Below are 19,052 nucleotides of genomic sequence, written 5' to 3' on the forward strand. Positions count from 1 at the left end.
CACGGGAATGCCTGGAATGTTCTGATGCCGGGCATCCTGGTGGTTGGCGGAGTGGCGTGGAGGGGGGTTGGGCATTGGAAGTTAAGACCAGGTTCAGCTTTTGTTCTCTCTCTTACGTCTGGGTTTCACAAGAGAAGGTCACGATTGGCTTGTGGGTTATCTGTCATCTTTTTGGCGTGTGCTACGGCCCAAACAGTAGCCTGTGTAAAGTTGGTTTAATAAACCGTCAATTCGCAAACTCAAGCCTCTGTCTGGACAATTGTTCATTTATGATCTAGTCAGGTCATTACAGTACTTTACACCGCTGCTCAATTGAGAGAATATTCACACTGCCACATGGGGCTGCACGATATGGACAAAGCATCTAGGACATATTTTTAACCAAATGTTGCAATTGCGATTTGACTTGCCAATTAGAGCAAAACTTTTGGAATCATGAAAATAGAATGACCATTCTAATTCTTTAGTTAGAATATAATAGTGGGCACTTTGAATACAGTGTTGTTTGAGATGACAACGATTTAAAATGCCAAGGAGGAGTTATTGTGACAGGATAGGAACTAAAGTGTTTCCTAGTGGACCCTATAAGCGTTTGGCTACGTTGCGTGTTTTCTCTTAGCTACTGATTGTAGCTAACATATTCTTGCTTTACATATTCCTCTTTGATTTAGAAGATACTGTTGCACAAACAAGATGATGATTTCGGTCTACACCATCACTGGAATTATCAGGCTGTATTAGCTAGCTACGTCTCTTACTCAGTACATGTATTATTTAGCTAGCTATTAGCGGCTAACAATTAGCGTCTCACAAGATTTGGGGTAACTTGCTAAGAAAAGACAAACTAGCTGTTTGCTGATGTAAGAAACACAAACTAATAGTGTCATTATAGAACGCTAGTGGATTTATAATAAGCAAAGTGAAAACAGCATTGTTGTAATCAACATTGTTGAATGTTGTGAGATTATGTGTTATGCACTATAGCCCGTTACCATATATGTGATTGAATATTATCTGATGTTGGCTTGTGTGGATGTATGTGTTATGCAACATTTCTGACTTGAGACATTGTTAACAGTTTCAGTGCCATGGGCCTTTCTCATGATGGAAAAATACAGAATGACCTGAAGACAGGAACTGTGCAATGAGTTGGGGGGGGGCACATTCAGAACGTAGTGTTGCGAGAACAAACAGTCTTTTGTTAGATAACAGGAGCCAGGTGCCTGATAACTGTATATTCTACACAGCTACAACAACTGACCGCTGAAGCTGAAGCGCTTAGGGGGCTGGGACCAGCCTCTGCGCCAACAATCAACGATAGGCTGGGTGAGTCTAAACCACGCCCAGTCTCTACTCTGACAGGCCGGCTCGGAAGCAGGAACTACCTCTGTCAGAGTATATTCATAATATCTTTGTCAGGAACAAGTCAGTTCTCTGTTTGCCCTGTGAGGTGGGACAGAGAGCCCGTATATACGAAAATTGCATTTACCACTTATTGCTTAGCTAATAAAAAATACATAGTATACAATCGGTGACTCAATGTCATATTTATCCTGATACCAGATTCGAATTGACGCAACCCTAACAATGTGCTGCATTGACCATGCAGACTGAACGCAAGTGTCTCGTTGTTGACCATCAAATGCGTTCCTGTATGGAAGGTGGCACGGAGAGAAAGAGCGGAGAGTGATGACTCAAGTAGCGAAGTAAACTATAAAAATGTACATTAAACAAACCAAACATTCAAATACCGGTTTAGAAGGTAAAGTAAAAACTCAAACCGGTCCCTGCATCAATACTGGTATATCATAAAATATGGTATACCGCCCAGCCCTAGTTATAGCTATGTTAGCTATTAACGCTATTAATACAGTACAGATTTACAGATTGTTCTGTTTGCAAAAATAATGGATTAGGTTTTAATGGACGAGGAGGATGACTGCCCAGAGTTGGTCCCCATATCAGGAAAGACTCTCACCTGGCATGCAGATACCTGTGACCATCATCACTGGCTACCTCGGTATGATAGCCAGGTCAGTCTAGTCTCAATGTATACTGCTGTGTTAGAAAAAAGTGTGAAGGTAGTGGCCATCAATCTTGGTCCTCGAGAGATACATGATGTGTATTTTTTTCTTCTTCAAGCCTAGCACTAAAACACGGGTGGGTATAATTTGTGAAACTTTCAAACAGGAATCTCTTCCAAAAACTTTGTAAATAACAAGGTTGCCAACAAACAACGCATACAAAGTTGTATAGCGGCAAATTAAGATACCGGGTCTGTCCTCACTCTGGTAGCCTGTGGACAAACATTAAGAATAAGCTACGTGGTGAGTTGATGCCTATTCGACAGCTAGTTAACTAGGTGAATTGATCATGCTATGTTGTAAGCGTTGTTTGTTGGCATCCTTGTACTTTACAAAGCTTTTAGAACAGATTCCTGTTGGAACGTAACACAAATTATACCCACCCCTAAAACACCTGGTCCGTCTAGCTCACAAGTCATTTGATTAGGCCCTAGTTGAATCATGTGTGTTATTGCTGGGCTGGAACAAAAAACCTGCCCACCCCATGTCCATGGGTAGTGACTTACCACTGGGATAGAAATCTACTGTAATTACAGTGTGCTATGAATAGAGTTCATACCTCGCCTGCAGACCATAACATTTCATTCATAACCCATATAGGTGTTGGGAAGACAACGCTGTTGAATTACATTTTAACGGAGCAACACAGAAAGAGAATCGGCTGTCATACTCAATGAATTTGGAGAAGGTATGTTCACTTTTGTGGTAATGTTGTCCCATCAATTTTTGGGGGGAAGGTACACAATTACTTGTTGCTTCATTACAGCTGTTTTCCCGAAAGCAGTGTGTTCAAGGGTGTGCATTGTCTTTTATTGGTTGTACCACAGGGTTAAGTGCTCAAGGAAGCAGAAAAGAGCTTGGTTCAAATATAGATGGAACTCTTGAGCTGCTGCAAGGTCATGTACAGCCTCACTTGAGAATCAAATCAGTTCACATTTTATTTGTCACATTCGCCGAATACAACAGGTGTAGGTAGACCTTACAGTGAAACGCTTACTTACAAGCCCTTAACCAACAATGCAGTTAAGAAAATCCCCCCCAAAAAGGAGGAAATAAAAGTAACAAATAATTCAAAAGCAGCAGTAAAATAACAATAGCGATGCTCTCTCTATACAGGGCGTACCGGTACAGAGTCGATGTGCGGGGGGCACTGGTTAGTCCAGGTAATTGAGGTAATATGTTCATGTAGTTTAGTCTGGCTGTCAATTATCATGAAATAGGCCTACAATATCTGTGTGTGGACTCGTTCAATGGAACGTTATAAGGTTATAGCTGAGTAACAACAGATTTGTGCTTTGAACATACACATGTTTTATCAGGTGCAAGTAGTAGTGCGTATAAACAAAAATGTTTTGCCTACATTTTGACCATATTTCATTTTTTTACTGTGCCAAATGAATTTTTCTCAAGCTGATGTGTTCTGTTGTATGCTATGGTTCTATGTCAAAAAGAACATGTTTACTGCTCTGATAACATTGTTGTCCCTCATCTGTCCTGTAGGAGGCGCTCTGGAGAAGTCTCTAGCTGTGAGCCATGCAGGAGAGCTGTATGAGGAATGGCTGGAGGTCAGGAACGGCTGCCTCTGCTGCTCCGTCAAGTATGTATATTCTAACAATAAGAAATATAGCCACTTTACATCACAGTAGCTTTCAAATCTGTATGGACATGTAGAACTTCATATTGATTAATAGATATATTCAGTATTCCCATTGTTCATTCCCTCTAGAGACAATGGCAAATTACACACATTGTGCAAAACAAATAACAAACAAACCCTCACAGGTTTGTGGGTTACATTACAATGCATTACCTTAAAAGTGGATATGCTTGGTTAGTTTAGCATTTCCACTCCTGGTTATAAGGCTTGTCTCCTTACATTACCCATGACATACCCTCTATTCCCTGGCATTGGCCGCCCGGAGGGAGAATCATGCTGGGGAAGTAGTGGAGAGCGAAAACAGCACCCTCTGGATTGGGGGGTGATATCTGAACCGCCTATTTCAATTAGGACAGGGAAGCCATCAGGCCGTAAACATTTAGCCAGGGATTCAGGGGGAAAAGGAAATCAATAGGAGGCCATTACAGGGAGAGCCCTGTGACGACTGGAGTTTGTCAATAAGTGACAGGTGTCAGTGGTCCAGGGATGCAGCCAGCCACAGCCCACTGGTCCACACACACAGGCCTGACAGAGCGTGCTCAGACCGGGACTCGCCTCACCCCTCCACTGTGTCATTGGCTGAGATAGGCTGGTTATTGACTGAGACAGGGCTGTCATTGGCACAGACGGGCCTGTCAATCAGAGATGTCCCGGGGGGCTGGCCCCTCCCATTGAGGAAGAGGCTGGACCGGTGGTGCATGGGATGCCACTCACAAACAGTGTTTTCATTACTCTCCTAAGGTTTTTTTCTCTCTTGTTGTAGAACAGAGAAAATGTTTGGAATGTCCACTGCCCAGGAGGAATACTCAGCTGTTCCTTCTGTTATGACAGAATACTTGGAAAACCCTCAGAGAAAGTGACTTAAACACACAGGCTGAACCAAACACCAAAAGGCTGCAGTGTCAGAGTTCATATTTTTAGAGTGTGTACAACCCATCTCATTGCCTTTTCTGGTTATGTTTGTTTACAGGTATAGCCACAGTCATCCACGCAACATACGGAATACAGGTAAAAGCACATTCAAACATGGCTGCGTCAGTGTTCATTTGTCTTTATTACTCTACATTCTCCTGAACGTCACACCGGAAAGATGTTCATTTTGATAGAAATCCTCAGGCAGGAATATAGAAATGTTTTTTTCTCAAAAGCTCCGTGTCAAGAGTCATTTCCTGTTTATTGTAATATGTCAAAGTTGAAATCGGCACAACAATCCTCAATCTGTCAAACTATCTTTTCTTGACTGCAAGTTGTATATAGAGAGTTGCAAACCCCCTACATGCACACCACCCTCCCCAACTCAAACACTATAGGGATGAACAGGCCAAGTGACACAGGGGGGCTGAGGCTGATCGAAACTGAAGGGGTAATTGATATCAGAGCAGATCACTCTAATAGTACGGTCATACCCCCTCTACGCTCCTCTACCCCCTGAAATACTAATCTGACTTGGGGCAGGTGGGAACACAAGTCGCAGGCCTCTCACTCACCACCAGGCCCCAGGGTGTCCTGGTATTGGCCAGCGTGTTTACGGTGATGGAGGAAGATGATATAATAGTGGTGATCATTGCATTTCATTTTTGATTTCCATCACTCGCTATGCGGCAGCAGGGCGGCAGCGTAGCCTAGTGGTTAGAGCATTTGACTAGTAACCGAAAGGTTGCAAGTTCAAATCCCTTAGCTGACAAGGTACAAATCTGTCGTTCTGCCCCTGAACAAGGCAGTTAACCCACGGATCCTAGGCCGTCATTGAAAATAAGAATTTGTTCTTAACTGACTTGCCTAGTTAAATAAATACAAAACAGGCCGTAGCTGAGGGACATCCGCTGACAGGTTGATGTGTAGGGGTCAGGAGACGAGGTTATGATCCCTAGTCCCTCTGTTATTACATATTTCACTCAGGGGATGGAACCAGCGCTCGCCTCATCCCTGACACAGTGGCAGAACTCATAGAAAAGGTCAATCTGATTTATCTCACGTGGTTTCAAAGTGTTTCAACAGGTGATTTTCTTTCTGCTATCACAGGTTGGATAGATGAGTTTTGCTCAAGTTCCTCTGTTCATTTTTGTGTCGTCACGTTTTGTGTCAGCTGTGACATGAGGATGAGTGACCCGTGTAAAGGTTTAGGTAGTGTATGACTGGGGTTGGAAGATGGATGAAGACATCATTATTGTATAACCTGTAGAAAACATAAAAGGGCCCATGTATCTACTCTCCAGTCCCAGGGCTTAATCAGGTTTGAAAGGAAGTTAAAGGTGAAAACTAGCTTACACTTTCTTTTGCATCAGTAGGCCGGAGGGTGATGAATTGTCAGAACCGAGAGTCGGACTCCCTCCCTTTGGTTAATTGATTATCTTCCTGCAGCATCCGGCAGAGGATAAACCAGAGGGACTGGTCAATGAAGCAGCCAGGCATGCTCTCTCTGTCTGTCCATCTCTACCTTTCTGTATCTCTCTCTGTCTGTCCATCTCTACCTTTCTGTAGCTCTCTCTGTCTGTCCATCTCTACCTTTCTGTATCTCTCTCTGTCTGTCCATCTCTACCTTTCTGTATCTCTCTATGTCTGTCCATCTCTACCTTTCTGTATCTCTCTCTGTCTGTCCATCTCTACCTTTCTGTATCTCTCTCTGTCTGTCCATCTCTACCTTTCTGTAGCTCTCTCTGTCTGTCCATCTCTACCTTTCTGTAGCTCTCTCTGTCTGTCCATCTCTACCTTTCTGTATCTCTCTCTGTCTGTCCATCTCTACCTTTCTGTATCTCTCTCTGTCTGTCCATCTCTACCTTTCTGTATCTCTCTGTCTGTCCATTTCTACCTTTCTGTATCTCTCTGTCTGTCCATCTCTACCTTTCTGTATCTCTCTCTGTCTGTCCATCTCTACCTTTCTGTATCTCTCTGTCTGTCCATCTCTACCTTTCTGTAGCTCTCTCTGTCTGTCCATCTCTACCTTTCTGTATCTCTCTCTGTCTGTCCATCTCTACCTTTCTGTATCTCTCTCTGTCTGTCCATCTCTACCTTTCTGTATCTCTCTATGTCTGTCCATCTCTACCTTTCTGTATCTCTCTCTGTCTGTCCATCCCTACCTTTCTGTATCTCTCTGTCTGTCCATCTCTACCTTTCTGTATCTCTCTGTCTGTCCATCTCTACCTTTCTGTATCTCTCTCTGTCTGTCCATCTCTACCTTTCTGTATCTCTCTCTGTCTGTCCATCTCTACCTTTCTGTATCTCTCTCTGTCTGTCCATCTCTACCTTTCTGTATCTCTCTCTGTCTGTCCATCTCTACCTTTCTGTATCTCTCTCTGTCTGTCCATCTCTACCTTTCTGTATCTCTCTCTGTCTGTCCATCTCTACCTTTCTGTATCTCTCTCTGTCTGTCCATCTCTACCTTTCTGTATCTCTGTCTGTCCATCTACCTTTGTGTATCTCTCTCTGTCTCTACCTTTCTGTAGCTCTCTCTGTCTGTGTCAACGCAAGAAGAAACAATGTGTTGTACTTACTAACCACCGATGCCTAATTTTATACAAACACATAATTTCACAGTTGTATTTCCAGAAAGGTTCTCCGTTTGTGGCTTTTAGTTTTGGTACACCCACTGTCCCATCAGTCCGTTGGTTGCCTGGTGATGTTGTTGATACAACAGAGAGGAATGTCTACACACCCTCAGACTCTCTGCTCTCTGTTTGTATTTTCCTCTCCTAACAAAATGGTGGGTCCCATTTGAATGTAGCACATCTTTTACCATGCCACCCACACACAGTATACACATCCACCCCAGGGGGGATGAGAGGGTGAGCACAGAGAAGAGTAAAGTGGAACACCAGCACCAGTGTTACCACCAGACAACTTTGTAATGGTTACTGTATCCGTTTTACTGTTGTATTTGCAGGCAGATAGCCCTTGCAGACTTGACCATCATCAATAAGACTGACCTGGTGACTGGAGAGGAGCTCAACCACCTTAGAGTCACCTTTTACAGACCTTTTTTTTAACAAATACACCGTCCTGCTAAAAAATTAGCCAAGTGATGATCTGTTTCAATTTGTAATAGCGCTTTTTGATTGTTCAGATCAGATGTGTGATTGCTATATGTTATAGATGGTATTGTTGCGTAATAATAAACATATCTCCTTTCCTCTACAGGTCTCTAAATAGTCTGGTCAAGATTCTGGAAAGGTGGGTTGGTTCATTTGGCCTAAATGAACGGTGGAGGGTTATCGAACGTGTATCATTGCCTACTGTAGCACTACTCTCACCTGGAGACATAACCAGACATGGAGACAACGCCATGCTTCACATCACAGGGCAATTACTACGACTATTCTCAAACACATACAACTAGCACAAGCACACACCCCCAATTATCCCCCTTGCATGTTTTCCCAGCTTTGTCCTTGTATCACAGATTAAACATATTAGGCATGACATTGTATTTTAGCCCCCCACCTCCACAGAGCTGCACCCCGCCTACACAAACACGACCCCCAACCCTACGGTGTTCAGTTTCCCACAAACCCTTGCTCTCTGACGCCCCACCAGGCACCACCGCGTGTGTGTGCGTGTGCGGACGCTCTGCATGTATCAAAGGCAGGGTGTGTCTCGGATCCACTCTGCACTCAGAGGCAACAGAGCACAGATAGAGGGCTAACCTGAACAGCATTCCCACAACTCCTGTCATGTGTCAATGGTTCTCTGTGGACTGGATCTTATAAAGGGTTTAATAACAGTCCAGATGAGTCCAATTCATTGCAGTGGTGTTGTATCATCAACATTGTTGCTTTCATTGCATATGCATGTTGTAAAACAAATATCAAAGCATTTTGTGCACCTCTACATTGACCCACCGTCTACTCCCCTCCCGTTATAATGAAACCAAAGATCAGCCGTGTTTTACTTGGCAGGTTAGCGTTTTTGTCATGAATCTTGTTCCGAGTGGTCACTGGCTGTTTACCACAGTAAAACTTAAATTACATGAATGGACTCAGTGCTGGTAAACCTCTCCACATGAATAGACACAGTGCTGGTAAACCTCTCCACATGAATAGACTCAGTGCTGGTAAACCTCTCCACATGAATAGACTGGTAAACCTCTCTTCACACTCTTCACATGAATGCAGTCACTGGTGTTTTCTCTTCTCCCAGCCAGCTGCAGTGGATTAGTGTGTGTGTGTGATGATCCCTGAGGAGAGTCATCTAAACACACTTGTCCACACAGATAGGCCCTTTCCCCGGCTTTCCACCCCCCTCTGGCCTCCCAGAGCCCACGCTGTTTGTTTGAAGAAACCCCCCACCGGTCCACTTGTGTGGCACTAGCAGCAGAGAGGGCCAAAGCTGCTGTACAATGTTTGTTCTCCTTGTGGGGTCAATGGGGGAGGTTGAGGGACAACAGGACAGGATCTGGGGGGTTGCGGTCCACAGCTGATCTCTCTCTTAATATGCCCCAACAGACACACACACACAGACACACACAGTCTTGTTTAACCTTGTGGGGACACACTTGATTCTCATTCAAAATCCTATCTTCCCTAGACCTGCATTGCTGTTTGCAGTGACATATGAAAATACCTTTCTTCTTGCAGCCATATAACATCACAGAATGCTTAACAGGCTCCAAAAAAAGAATACCGTATTAATCTCACAGTTAGATGCTTCCCGATTGAAGAACAAGCCATGTGTTTGCATGGTCCGTTGTCATGTAAACAGAGATACTACAGAAACACTGCACACCTCACTGTTGCTTCTTTATCTTACAGTTTGGCAGAAAAGCTACAGCTTGTGGAAGCAACAAGACCACATCTAGACAATGTAATGAGTGCCAATGGTGATCCATGAAAAGGAAATGACTTTGACTAGGCCTACTCTATCCATGTCTTAAACAATATCGTTTTGGTCTAGTTTTTATTCTCCCACAGACGGCCCACAATCTGGCATTCATAAAGAATAGCTTAGCAGTCGTCTAATCAACAACCACAGGTCTGGGGTCAATTATATTTCACCTTTGAGGAGGTGAAAATAATGGGACATTTTTTATTAATTTATTGAATTTCAGTTCACCCCCTGTATTGAAGTGGAATCGGCCCCAGTCCTGCTCTGTATGCTGTGGGCCAGGGAGACACAGTCCTGGGGCAGAGTTTGGCCCCTAATGCCTTCAGGGGCTGACACACTAGTGAAAAGTCCACACTCTGCTTTTCTGTTTTTGTGCTTGTGACAGTAAACCAAGTAAACCAGGATCAATTTTTAGTCTGCGACCCAAAGACATCTGTCCTGATTATCCTGCCTCAAATGCCATCATATGGGGAAATGCTGGGGTAGTGTGCTCATTGATTAGTTGAACGAGACTGGCTTGGCTTGGCATTGGTCTTCAGTCATGTTGTTTGCTCCTCACAACAGCTACCACAGGGCGTGGGCTTGTTAAGGGGGGTTAATGTCTGCATTGTCATCAGTTTTTGCCAGGTCCCCCTTTCCCACAAATTAGCTAAACCTCCCTTGCCTCACCATCCCCATAGGGCCAAACTCCCCTCCCTCCCTCCAAGTTTCTCTTTTCATGCTAATGAGAGTGTTATACCAAATGAAAAAGGAAGTGTGTAACCTTAACACTTCCTCACAATGCCCAAAATATATGCGAAGTGCCCTTGAAATGCTGTAAGGAAGTATACAGCGGAGGGAGGGAGAGCGGGGGGAGTGGGAGGGTAAAGAGAGGATGGGGGGGGGGGGGTAAATAAGGGCGTCACAGCTGGTTTATGGTGCTTGATAGAGTTGAGCTTTTTGACAAATTCGTGGACAAACCCATCAGCAGCACTTAAAATGTGGTGTGACAATACTATTGTTAAATGTTAAGAATGTGCTGGTTCGATTTAACTATGATTTACTTTACTCAAGCAGGTTATATTGACATTAATTAAAGGATTGTTTTATTTAGCAATATAAAGCATGCAACGGTTTTGTTTCCAAAGAACTTCTTGCAATCAAAGTTTTAATTACAACCATAAAGCAACAATAGTCCTTTTAGAGTAGTCATTTCAAGGACAAAAACTAGTTTACGTTTAGTTGCTTTTACGCTTATAAAATGCAACAATATTAACCATGTGCTGGGCCAATTGTGCGCCGCCCTATGGTACTCCCAATCACGGCCTGTTGTGATACAGCCTGGAATCGAACCAGGGTCTGTAGTGATTCCTCTAGCACTGAGATGCAGTGCCTTGGACCGCTGCGCCACTCGGGAGCCCGAGACGGGTGATTCTCGTGAAGGCTATGACATCAATGTTTTGAAACCAAAGAAACCTAACCTTTTCACATCAGAAACGTTCCGTTTTACAATAGCTTGTTTCTTTCCAGGATCTTCTGTGGGAGAAAGCATTCAAGAACAAAGCTGGACATCCCATGAATGTCATTCGGTTGAATGTGAAACAACATTCAGCCTTTGTCACTGGTTTTCAATAGGCATCCCTGTGCTAATACAGTGTGCATTTATTTTACAGTATACCTTCCATCAAAATCATGCATTCATTTTTTTTTAACCTTTATTTAACTAGGCAAGTCGGTTAAGAATAAATTATTGTTTTCAATTACGACCTAGGAACAGTGGGTTAACTGCCTTGTTCAGGGGCAGAACTACATTTTTATCATGTCAGCTCGGGATTCGATCTTGCAACTTTTCAGTTATTAGTCCAACACTCTAACCACTAGGCTACCTGCTGCCCATTGATCTTCATGGGAGATGTAAGTTGGGCAACATTTGATATGGAAGCAAACTTCATGTTAGGATTCAACGTTTTGTGTGTATTCGTTTCTGGACACTTTAGGTACAGTTGAAGTTGGAAATTTACATACACCTTTAGCCAAATACATTTAAACTCAGTTTTTCACAATTCCTGACATTTAATTCTAGTAAAAATTCCCTGTCTTGGGTCAGTTAGGCTCACCACTTTATTTCACAAATGTGAAATGTCAGAATAATAGTAGAGAGAATTATTTCTTTAAACTTTTATTTCTTTCATCACGTTCCCAGTGGGTCAGAAGTTTACATACACTCAATTAGTATTTGGTAGCATTGCCTTTAAATTGTTTAACTTGGGTCAAACATTTCAGGTAGCCTTCCACAAGCTTCCCACAATAAGTTGGGTGAATTTTGGCCCATTCCTCGTGACAGAGCTGGTGTAACTGAGTCAGGTTTTTCATTTCTGCCCACACATTTTCTATGGGATTGAGGTCAGGGCTTTGTGATGGCCACTCCAATACCTTGACTTTGTTGTCCTTAAGGCTTGGGGTCATTGTCCATTTGGAAGACCCATTTGCGACCAAGCTATCCCAGGGGATCGTGTCTATTGCAGGTAAAGCCCACCAGGTGACGTTGCAGGGGGTCCATGAACTCTACGAGCTTGATGAGTCCCCACAGGTGTGGGGAGAGGAGCCTAGGGTCAACCATCTAGTCTTCATAAGTCAGCACTATGTGTGTGTGTGCGTGTGTGTGTGTCTGTGCATAAGTGTGTGAGTGTGTATGAATGCATTCTTCTGATGTGTACCTCACTCAATAAAGCCTTTGTATCCCCTCACCTCTACAGGGAGAAACCTGGACAAAGAGATCCTACAGGAACAGTTCCTCTCAACAATACTAAAGGTGGGGGACAGGAACTAAACAAGAACTCCCCCCTCTCTCTCCTCATGGTGAACTATTCCAGTTTATTCTTGATACACTTCACATTTGGACCTACCTACTGCAATTGTGTTAATCCTCATAATTCTGGTGTTCCACTTCAGTCCAGGAGGACCTCAAAACGTTATGGTATTTACTGTTAATGATGACTACATGTCCAATCTGATAAGCATCTTATTGACTACAATACAGTAAGGTTTTACGGAGGACCAATTGTTGAGACTTTGTGTAATTGGGCCCCTTGCTCAGGGGCCAGATGCTATGAGGAAACATTAGATTAGTGTGTGAATGGACTTAATCCATAATCAACCATGTTAGCTATTTCATTACCCAGTGATACACCCGACCCTCAATCAAGATAAAGCGACAACTTGAGAATAGAGATGTGATTAGCGCCCTTACTGTCATTTTCTCTGTAAAATGATTTGAAACTTTGGAAACCCTTAACAATACACCCCTAACAACGAATATCTTATTAATTGAAGTTTGAGTGTATTCCTCAATAGTTAGGCTGTTTTTAGGTCTGTAAATTGTTGGTGAAGTTAAGGTTTTGTACAGACTTTTATCACATCTCAAAAGTGGTGCAACACAAAATTAGGCTGGTCTGTAAATGTCCACGCGCTTGACTATTAGCTTGTGAATACGTTTAAATCATTGAAATAAACAAGAATCTGATTTAAAGATGGGTGTTTGCAATATTTAATGTTTCCCTATTATTAAGTATTGACTGGCATTTTGTTGTAATGGCTAATAATTGTGAACTAGCGAATTGATTTAAACTCGGGTCTTGTCTGAAGGTGTTTAACTAACGTGCGAAAAGCCAATGCGATATTCCACAAGGTGCGTAAAAACGCTGCAAGCATATAACACCTTTGTTTTATTGTTGTGAAGTGACGTTGCATGGGGTCCCCATTCACATTCTGAATTACTAAGAATTATGCTGACAAGTCTCAGTCAAGGAATTTGCCATAGTGAGAAGATGTAGGGAGTTTTATTTTTGCGATTCATGTAAAATAACGAATTTAAATAAAATAGGTGGAAGTAAACGGCTAATTAGACGGAGAATTGTCCTGTAAAATCGGATGGCTTGTCTTAAGTCAAATTAATTTTGGCTTATAGTCTATGTTTACAATTTTACCCTATATAATAACTCAGTTAAACTTGTTAAAATGTCATTTTCTAACATCATTGTCTTGCCTAGTTCTAAATGTTCGTCTAATTTGCTGTGGCTATTATGTCCCGTAGCCCTATATATGTCCCGTAGTCCTATAGCTCCCGGTGCAGCTGCGCTGTGTTCAACCCGATTCTGATGCTTATTGGCTCGTTAAGTTGCCTCTATAGCCTCTTTACTCTCCCGGCCACGGGGAGCTGTCCCACGGCCATTTTCACGGTCACACCACCTGCGGGCATCCCGAGGTGGCAAACTTAACGAAACCACGGGGGTCTGGGGGGTAACGCTGCGTTTATTATCAGCGGTAGGCGTGGTGTTCAAACTTCACATTGCATCCCCGGCTCCAGCCGAGCTACTGTGCTACTCTATTCTCTGCCCGGCGGAGGCCCTGCGTAGCTTTTAATAGGCCTAATTGAACAGGAAATGTGCCACGGTTATCGCTCTAATGTTGACCGTGAAATAAAGTTGAACACACTGTATACCAATTAAGGGTATAAAGTTGACCGCAATGTATTTGCATTTGTAGACATAATGTGCCATGTCTGGAGCGGGACACTTTGATAGAAGGAACTGGATACGCATGATGGATCTTGCTAAAATCACCATCTGATTCTACCCTCGCTTTGTAATAAATCATTTTTGCAAACTATAGATAGGAACTACATTATGATAAGTATATTTCATTTAAAAGTCTTATGCTCCATGAACTTTGAGGTGTCTGCATACTAGATCAATATTATGTATGTGAGGATTCTCCGGAATAGTTTTCCCTTTGTCTGCCCTGACACCCTGGGGCGAGGGACGTCTCTGATAGGTCTGAGTGTGACTGGGCTGTGGCGGGGGGTACAACAACAGCCCACTAATAAAAAACTAAACTCCCACGGTCAACACAAACAGGCTGACCAGGACCACAGGGACAGGACGAGCCGAGAAAGTCAGAGAATACATATATTTGTGCGCTTTTACGCGTGTTATGAATTAATGATACGGTGGTAAAAGTTTCGCTTTTACGCGTGTGTGGACGTTGTGGTCTGAGCCATGACCCTCTCCAAGGAGTATGAAACGTCCCAGCAGACTGGCTTGCCACTGAACGAGGATGAAGTATACATAGCGGGAGAGGACAAACCTCTCCTTGACCGGCATCTTCTCTACCCGACGGACAACACCAGGGAGCCTAGCTCATCAGCCGAGTCCAGCGTCGAACTGGACTGCTCTGAGTTCGACTCATCTGGGGAGAGCGAGAATAGTTTCTGTGCAGACACACCTTCATTGGGAAGACCTCGCGGTTCTGTAAAGCCCCCGTATTCCTACATCGCTCTCATCACCATGGCAATCTTACAGTGTCCTCTGAAGAAACTGACGCTGAGTGGCATCTGCGACTTCATCAGCAACAAGTTCCCCTACTACCGGGAGAGGTTTCCGGCGTGGCAGAACTCCGTCAGACACAACCTGTCACTCAACGACTGCTTTATCAAGATTCCGAGAGAGCCTGGAAACGCAGGCAAAGGCAACTACTGGTCTCTGGACCCCGCATCTGAGGACATGTTTGACAACGGCAGCTTTCTCCGGCGCAGGAAGAGGTTTAAGAGAAACCAGCCGGAGTATATGAAAGATGGACTCATGTTTTACCCAAACTTTAGCTGTTACCGGCCTTACTGCGTCCAAAGCCAAGTGAGCGTACCGGCTGCCCCTCTCTGGTGTATGCCCGTTCAGGACGGGCTCGTGATGCTACCTTCCTCCTACCTACCATACCAGAGTCTAAGCAGCAGCTGTAAGGTAGTTGCCCCCGTGGACTTCAGAACGCAACTTTACGCAGCAACTCCTGCAGTACAGAAGGCTGCGAGCGACACACATACGAAGTGTTCATTCAGTATTGACAGCATTATGACTAGAACCTTTCCTTATGTATCACATAACTCAAATCCACAGAACTCCAACCCTCATTGTTCTGTTGATCTTCCCACGGGCCCTGCTCGTTTGGTTCCCGAGCCTGATTCCAACTCCAATGACTCCATTCTGCCCAAGTGCAATGTTGAGCGCTGTTCCTTCAATAACAGAGAATGTCCAAATGCCTTACCTTAGTTGTTGAAGTGTTTGTTTGTTATAGCTTCTACCAAAGAAACCTCTGTGTTTGTATACAAGTGATAAAATGATCCAATGGAGGCACGTTTACGCATTTCTCAAGGAAAGTATTTAAACTGCATGTTGTTTATGTTCATTCAATGTTGAATACAGTATGTCAAATGAAGTTAATGTAAATATGAAGACTGATAATATATTTGTTAAAATATGGTGTCAATGTGAAAGTGGAACCACTTTTGCCAAATGTTAAAAATCCATTGTATTTTGATTTTCGACATTGAAATGAAACAATAAAAATAGTTTGACCATACCGTCAGTTTGCGGTGTTTGATTATGCCGAGGCCAACTTATTTCCTTCCCCACATTTTATTACACTTAGAAATTGATTGCTAAAGATGCCATCTATTAGTACAAAATAACCTGAGGAAATGATTGCACCTAAAGGTTTCCAATTTCAATTTCTGGAAAACCAGGTCTAAATTAGCAGGACTATAATATAATGCACATAATTACTTAGCAAAAAGGCAAAATAGGTATCGGAACAGTAAATGACAGTTGTTATTGTGAATTATTGTAAGCGTAGGCTCATATTTATTTTCATAAATGTTGTTTGTCATGTAATTGGCGAAACAACCCGTGTTTGTCAATAAAACACATCAGTCTCATCAGTACGAATTTCGTGCCCTGTTTTGTTTTATTTCAAATAATTATTGTAATATTTAATTGAGTCGCTTTTAAATACATTAAATATCCATTAAAATAGAATTGATTCTATCTTAATTTCCTTACAAAATCGAATGAAAGCTTGAGAACGTCTGCATCCAGCTGTCGGCCAGTTCAATGCTGCCACCGTGTGGCCCAGGTTTAATGCATTTCAATACAGACAACCACGTTTATAGGACCAATAGGCCTACAATTTTGAAAAAACACGTTTTACAAAAATGTCTTTCCTTGATTTTGCTCCTGGTTGCGCTGTCCACTAAGTTATGCATCAGTGAATCAGCCCATATGCTTCTCTCTGGCCACCCATAACGCATCTTGCTCTTCTGATGTTAGCTTTTATGCATTATAGTACAAAGAGAGCGAGAGAGATAGAGAGAGCTGCCATTAAATAAGACGCATTCCATTTGTGTCACAGTTTAGTTATCATTCTAGTCCATTAGCTTAAAGTACCATATTAAAACCAACTAGTGTGTTTTACTTTACCATGTACTATATTGCCTCAAAAGTGGGACAGGGGAGGTCTGCTTGACGCATTGCTTTGCCCATGGCCAACAGTGCGCCCTCGGATCCTGCCTCGTCACTTTTCCGCAAGTCTTTGACCGTTAACTGCGTAATGCTCGCACACTGACACTGACAGTGCTTTGCCTTGTCCGGTTACAGCCCCAGCTCGACACAATTCTCCCCGTACTCCACCGGGCTATTTTTGTCCAGAGGCGCAGCTGATTGTAGGGGCTTTTGGCCCTCCCTGATTTTGGCAGGCGCATGTCCTTGTGGAGAGTCGGGCTTATTTGGAAAATAGGGAGTTGTCAGGCGGAAGAGAAGATTTGGCTTAATATTACATTAGCCTATCCAAAGCTCTCACTGCACGTTTTCTGTGGCATGTGTTTAAAACCTACAGCAGGCCTATAACTAGCATATATCTCAAACCGAGTTTATAAGCCAAGGAATTTGTTGACGGGGATTTATCATCTTAATAGCCATCCCTCTGGAAAGCGCTGGTGTGCTGTCATTGCGTAAACGCATCCCCCACCTCCCTCGAAAGTGCTACTTCTGGAGGACTAGAGCGGACATCACTGGACGTCTCACCTCCCTAACACAGTCTGTCTCCTACATATGTTTGACTCTCCACCTCTATCCAGCCGACAGTGAGTCATCCCCGTTATAGCCAGTCGACCCGCCAACTCCCGGTGGGTTCTTGTGCGGAGGATGGAGACAAACCCCATTCCCGTGGTAACGGTCCAGACGAGCCCGTTTGATGACCAGCGGCCCGGTACTAACGGGCTGCGGCGGAAGACGGCTGTGTTCGAGGGCAAGAAGAACTACCTGCAGAACTACATCCAAAGTGTACTGTCGTCCATCGACCTGAGGGACCGCCAGGGATGCACGATGGTGGTAGGCAGCGACGGACGCTACTTCAGCCGAGCAGCCACCGAGATTATAGTTCAGATGGCCGCTGCCAACGGGGTAAGACAAGAATGTCATGCCAGAACGTTTGGAATGGTTCAGGGTTAGTGATGATGATAATGATGATGATCATGATAAACGAAGCACAGAAATAGCATAATAAACCATGGTATTTTATTGTTAATCCTCCATATGCCTATGGGTCGTATAAACTATGGTTTTTACAGCTGAAACTCTAGGCAAGTGCATACAAGGGAATGCTGTACACTAGTTTACCTAGCATAGCCTGCTCTCTTTATGCGCCTCTGAAACGATTAGTCAATCCAGTGGCCTTGTGTTAACAACACTCAGAATTATGGCGATAGGCGTACGTGCATATAGATAGGCGGGCTATGTTACAACCTAAAGCTTGTACCCTCTCCCAGTGTCAGTGTGTTTGTTTGTGTGTGTGTGTGTGTGCGTGCGTGCGTGCGCGGGCCTGCGTGAGTGGCGGCGCCTTTTAACCAATTGCGCAGAGCGCTTGGAAAGGACAGCAGTCTATTCTCAGATCTATGCGACAACAAGCTTGGTGAAATATCTAAATGAAAAACTGAGGGGAATGTATTTGTTTTGAGATGGGTCTATTTTTCTGCTGGCTCAGCTTAATGTCTCCTGCCTTATCGGTTGTTCAATCCCTCGTCCACTCCTGCCCACGCGCCACTCAGCTACATTCCTCCCTGCTTCGTTCGAAGCTTGGGGATACCCAGTTTAGTGGCCACGAGCCAAACTCACAGGAGATAAGCGCGGGGAAGACATTGAAAGAATATTTGTGAAATTCTGGGGGCAGAGTATGGAATGATGACGTACAACGGGTCGCTGACAGGGCAAGGCAGGTGTTAAGTGCGCACCCAAAGGGCACTATTCGATCCAAAGCGATGTCTGGGATATGTTTAAATATAATTGTTTATTTTTTTTTATTTTTTACGGGGAGAGAATGTTGTCATTAACAGCTGATTTTATTTGGTTTTCAAACCATACAAATGTTTTTGCTCTTATGCCAAAAACAAGGTAACCGGGTTTGATTGAATAGAGCCAAGAGTATCTCTCTCTCTCTCGAAATCCTGAAGTGAGGAGATGCGCCGACGTCATAATAATTAATTCCACAAGAATGAGGACACTTTTATTTAGAATAGTTGAGATGCTATAGCCTAGGGACAGAACATGCGAGACTGTTCGCGCTACTTCAATAAATGGATGTAGACGCACATGATGACTGTCTGGAATGTAGCCTAGTCCAAGCCTGATAGA

General features: G+C 43.6%; 3 protein-coding genes across 3 annotated transcripts in view; all 3 read left to right on the plus strand.

The window, feature by feature from the left end:
- The first annotated feature begins 1,922 nt into the window (after positions 1 to 1,922).
- Positions 1,923 to 13,038, plus strand: cbwd (COBW domain containing). The gene is given in 8 exon segments (XM_065011695.1): positions 1,923 to 1,963; positions 1,965 to 2,020; positions 2,685 to 2,743; positions 2,745 to 2,772; positions 3,585 to 3,681; positions 4,712 to 4,749; positions 7,876 to 7,908; positions 12,294 to 13,038. Coding segments are annotated over 7 exon segments (327 nt in total). The 3' UTR covers positions 7,884 to 7,908; positions 12,294 to 13,038.
- A 1,426-nt stretch (positions 13,039 to 14,464) lies between these two features.
- Positions 14,465 to 15,904, plus strand: foxd5 (forkhead box D5). Its single transcript, XM_029636950.2, has one exon. It carries the CDS (start codon positions 14,595 to 14,597, stop codon positions 15,636 to 15,638), a length of 1,044 nt encoding a protein of 347 aa, XP_029492810.2. The 5' UTR covers positions 14,465 to 14,594; the 3' UTR covers positions 15,639 to 15,904.
- A 1,229-nt stretch (positions 15,905 to 17,133) lies between these two features.
- pgm5 (phosphoglucomutase 5) overlaps positions 17,134 to 19,052 on the plus strand; it is a 52,017-nt gene continuing 50,098 nt past the window's right edge. Inside the window, exon 1 of the mRNA XM_029638304.2 lies at positions 17,134 to 17,825. Within this exon, the coding sequence (XP_029494164.2) occupies positions 17,568 to 17,825 (258 nt within the window). The 5' untranslated portion in view covers positions 17,134 to 17,567. The remainder of the gene's footprint in view (positions 17,826 to 19,052) is intronic.

This window comes from Oncorhynchus nerka, linkage group LG27, assembly GCF_034236695.1.
Source record: "Oncorhynchus nerka isolate Pitt River linkage group LG27, Oner_Uvic_2.0, whole genome shotgun sequence".
Classification (NCBI taxonomy): Eukaryota; Metazoa; Chordata; class Actinopteri; order Salmoniformes; family Salmonidae; genus Oncorhynchus; species Oncorhynchus nerka.